Source organism: Rutidosis leptorrhynchoides, chromosome 6 (assembly GCF_046630445.1).
Source record: "Rutidosis leptorrhynchoides isolate AG116_Rl617_1_P2 chromosome 6, CSIRO_AGI_Rlap_v1, whole genome shotgun sequence".
NCBI lineage: Eukaryota > Viridiplantae > Streptophyta > Magnoliopsida > Asterales > Asteraceae > Rutidosis > Rutidosis leptorrhynchoides.
Genome location: NC_092338.1, coordinates 5059783 through 5064569, shown reverse-complemented (window position 1 = coordinate 5064569; position 4787 = coordinate 5059783). Strand labels below are relative to the sequence as shown.

At 36.7% G+C, this 4787-nt stretch overlaps 1 protein-coding gene across 1 annotated transcript; it reads left to right on the top strand.

The window, feature by feature from the left end:
- Positions 1 to 3329: 3329 nt before the first annotated feature.
- LOC139852248 (uncharacterized) lies at positions 3330 to 4515 on the top strand. The gene is made up of 2 exons (XM_071841486.1): positions 3330 to 3654; positions 3878 to 4515. The coding sequence occupies exons 1-2, from the start codon at positions 3330 to 3332 to the stop codon at positions 4513 to 4515; spliced, it is 963 nt and encodes a 320-aa protein (XP_071697587.1).
- The last annotated feature ends 272 nt before the right edge of the window (positions 4516 to 4787 follow it).

Genomic DNA, 4787 nt, shown 5'->3' with positions numbered 1-4787 from the left:
GTTCAATATGAAACCATAGCAATTTGATTCACTCAAAACGGATTTAAAATGAAGAAGTTATGGGTAAAACAAGATTGGATAATTTTTCTCATTTTAGCTACGTGAAAATTGGTAACAAATCTATTCCAACCATAACTTAATCAACTTGTATTGTATATTATGTAATCTTGAGATACCATAGACACGTATACAATGTTTCGACCTATCATGTCGACACATCTATATATATTTCGGAACAACCATAGACACTCTATATGTGAATGTTGGAGTTAGCTATACAGGGTTGAGGTTGATTCCAAAATATATATAGTTTGAGTTGTGATCAATACTGAGATACGTATACACTGGGTCATGGATTGATTCAAGATAATATTTATCGATTTATTTCTGTACATCTAACTGTGGACAACTAGTTGTAGGTTACTAACGAGGACAACTGACTTAATAAACTTAAAACATCAAAATATATTAAAAGAGTTGTAAATATATTTTGAACATACTTTGATATACATGTATATATTGTTATAGGTTCGTGAATCAACCAGTGGCCAAGTCTTACTTCCCGACGAAGTAAAAATCTGTGAAAGTGAGTTATAGTCCCACTTTTAAAATCTAATATTTTTGGGATGAGAATACATGCAGGTTATATAAATGATTTACAAAATAGACACAAGTACGTGAAACTACATTCTATGGTTGAATTATTGAAATCGAATATGCCCCTTTTTATTAAGTCTGGTAATCTAAGAATTAGGGAACAGACACCCTAATTGACGCGAATCCTAAAGATAGATCTATTGGGCTTAACAAACCCCATCCAAAGTACCGGATGCTTTAGTACTTCGAAATTTATATCATATCCGAAGGGTGTCCCGGAATGATGGGGATATTCTTATATATGCATCTTGTTAATGTCGGTTACCAGGTGTTCACCATATGAATGATTTTTATCTCTATGTATGGGATGTATATTGAAATATGAAATCTTGTGGTCTATTATTATGATTTGATATATATAGGTTAAACCTATAACTCACCAATATTTTTGTTGACGTTTTAAGCATGTTTATTCTTAGGTGATTATTAAGAGCTTCCGCTGTCGCATACTTAAATAAGAACGAGATTTGGAGTCCATGCTTGTATGATATTGTGTAAAAACTGCATTCAAGAAACTTATTTTGTTGTAACATATTTGTATTGTAAACCATTATGTAATGGTCGTGTGTAAACAGGATATTTTAGATTATCGTTATTTGATAATCTACGTAAAGCTTTTTAAAACCTTTATCTATGAAATAAAGGTTATGGTTTGTTTTAAAAATGAATGCAGTCTTTGAAAAACGTCTCATATAGAGGTCAAAACCTCGCAACGAAATCAATTAATATGGAACGTTTTTAATCAATAAGAACGGGACATTTCATGTTGGGAGGTGTTGGGTTATCCCGAAGCCTTTCCGGCAGTCCATGGTTTAATATATGTATTGCAGGAAACGATGTCGACAGCTTGGGAGTTCCATTTTCGGGTTCATTCAATAAAGTCATCGAGAACGGTTCAGATACATTATTCTGGGAAGAGGTTTGGTGTGGCGGTAGCAGGCTTCGTGATCAGTTTCAGCGACTGTACAGATTAGAATCAAATTCTGCAGCTACAGTGGCAGATCGTGTGCAGATTCTGAATTCAGCAGCAACTGGAAGTTGGGCCTGGTTACGCATGCCCACTGGATGAACAGAAGGGGAATTACGGGATCTTTCGGCCCTGATCGAGGGCTACAATTTCAAAGTGGGTGAACGGGATAAATGGACATGGACACTTGGTTCGAATGGTACTTACACAGTTCGAGATCTTAGTGTATTAATTGACGGAAAATTGCTTGCAGGTGAAGGCTCCAATGTCGCAACAATTAGAAACCATTTGGTGCCCTTAAAGGTCGAGTTATTTATTTGGAGAGCGAGATTGGGTCGTCTCCCGGTTCGCACGGAACTTGACAAACGGGGGATCGGCGTTCATAGTTCTCGTTGTCCGATTTGTGATGGTGGGCTCGAAACGGTCGAACATATCCTTTTTTTCTTGTCATTGGGCCTCTAGTGTGTGGAGAAAAGTATTAGCGTGGTGGGGATGTAACAGCGCTCCGTTAAGTCTGAACGATCTTATTCGTGGTGATGGTCTCAGTTTCTCGTCGGTCGATAAAAAAGCAACATGGAAAGCGGTTTGTTGGGTAGTGTGTTACATGGTTTGGAAGAATAGGAATCAACATGTTTTCAACAACAAAGGTGGGATGATTCCTAATGTGTTCAACGAAATCCAAGTTATCTCTTTTGATTGGTTATCGAGAAGATGCAAGAGTCGAAGATTTGATTGGCTTAGTTGGATCGAGAAACCCTTTGAGTGTGGGTAGGCGAAGGTTGCATTCTCGGCAACTCGAGTTCTACAAGTTCAGTTTGTTTTAGTATTGGTAAATTGTATTGTGTTTGTATCTTTATGTTTGTTTCCCTCGTGATTGTGCTGTAACGTTTCGCCCCGTTCCTGGATCGGGTGCAAATTGTACTCATTTTCTATTTTTATAAAAGTTATTTGCTGTTCAAAAAAAAAAAATTAGGATAAAATAAAAAAGTAATATAGATTAAAATGTATCTATATCCGAGCAACCTGTTGAGGCTAACCCATGTAACCTAGATGATTTTAGTTCTAACCCACAGATTGCTTTAAAGCTCTCCAGTACCCCCAAAACATCGGGTCAGATGGGAGACGACTCAAATATGCCCAAGTTTAAACATGTTGCGAGAGAATCTTCAGTGAATACAAAGAATATCCAAGCGTCTTCGACTAAGTAGAAAAGAAATGAGCAATTGACGAGATGGGCAGGACATTCCAAAATCCTTCACATTGAGCAATTAGCAAGAAGTGCTCACAGAGGTAATCAATCGCAAATTAAGATTAAAAAGTGTAAACCACCTATGGTAAAAAGTATCAGTCATAAATCCATATCTAAAGATTCATCAAAGGTAAACAATTATTCCTGTAGTTTTGGAATTAAGGAGATGGGTGGTAAACTTGGAGTGCGATGGAAAGCTAGATAATAGCCTGCTGAAATCAAATCGTTTTCTTTCAGTTAAATGATAGTTATGTCATTAAACGTACGTGGAGTGGGGCAAAATGGTAAAGAGAAACGGTTAAGAAAATTGTGTAGAAAGGAGAATCCTATGGTACTTTGTTTACAAGAAACAAAATGTGTTCAACTACCTGATGATTGTTGGATAGAGTGGGTCTGGGGTTCAGGGGACTTTAAGTATATTCAAAAGAATGCTCAAGGTTTCTGGGGGGAATGCTTATGGTATGGGATCCTACAATATTTAAGGTGAATCAAGCAATAGAAGGAGAGTTCCACCTTACTATAAAAGGGTTCGTAGAAGGAAACAATACAGAAATAGCAGTGGTTAATGTGTATGGGCCGCATACTACAGCCAAAAAGATTAGATTCTGGAACGATTTAGAAGTGTTACTGAACTTTAGAGAGATGTCATGGCTCCTTTGTGGGGATTTCAATGATGTTCGAAGTCAATTGGAGCGTTTCAATCCAACTTTCAATCAAAATTGGGCGAACATGTTTAATAAGTTCATAAACAGCACCCGCCTAATTGAAGTTCTACTTGGAGGTAAGAAATTCACTCGTATTTGCCACAATGGTGTCAAATTTAGTAAGCTAGATCGTTTTTTAGTGTCGAGACATTTTTTTTCACCTATGGAATAATCTTTCGGCCACCACTCTCGACAAACATCTTTCTGATCACTGCCCTATTGTACTTTATAACGAGATTAAAGACTTCGGTCCAAAGTACACATGGGTATTCAATGAATTGTTACTTTTGGATGGAGCAGAAGATATAGTGGTCAATGCATGGAATCTGCCTATTTTAGGCTCTAGGCCTGATTGTGTCGTACGTAATAAATTGACAAATATAAGATGTGAACTGAAAAAACACAGTCAAGTACTAAATATTTTGGAAGAACAAATATTAAAACACTCAAAAGCTGCAACAGATTGGGAATCAATAGCCGAATCTAGAACACTATATGATGATGAAAGGCTTTTATGGTTGCGAGAGAAAAAACAATGGATTGCGAAAGAAAAAATCCAAACCAATATGTGGAAACAAAAGGCACGCGTCAAATGGACACTTGAAGGAGTTGAAAACTCGAAGTTTTTTTTCACAATTTCGTTAAAAGAAGAAGGCACAAAAATACCATCAGGGGCATTTCCATTGATGGAACTTGGACTGAGGAACCACAAATTATCTGTATTTAAGGTGTGTTATCTGGATTTTGATATCGGAAGGGTAACAATTGAGGATTATTTAGTCCTCGAAGGTAAATTCAGTGAAGATGAGATTTGGGAGGCGATAAAGAGTTGTGGAAGTTCCAAGGCCCAGGGACCAGATGGTTTTAATATGAAATTCTATAAAAAGTTATGGTGGTTAATTAAAGGTGATATTGTAAAAATGTTTGACTGGTTCTAATCGTACATGGAGATATCCCGAGGATGTAATGCATCCTTTATAACATTAGTCCCTAAAAATAACAACCCTGTTAATTTGAGTGAGTACATGCCTATTAGTCTCATAAGTAGTTTATACAAAGTGATATCAAAAGTGTTGTCGAGTAGAATGGATTCGATTATTCATAAAGTGATAGGGGTTGAACATAGTGCATTTATGAATGATAGATACATTCTAGACGAGGTTCTTATTGCCAACGAAGTCATCGATGATCTAAAAAGAGTGAAAAAATG

Excerpts from the sequence above, each read along its gene's own strand:
- LOC139852248 (XM_071841486.1), top strand. The coding sequence starts at position 3,330 with ATGGTATGGGATCCTACAATATTTAAGGTGAATCAAGCAATAGAAGGA. Across the intron at positions 3,655-3,877 it reads AATTGAAGTTCTACTTGGAG|AAGATATAGTGGTCAATGCA; the intron begins GTAAGAAATTCA and ends TGGATGGAGCAG.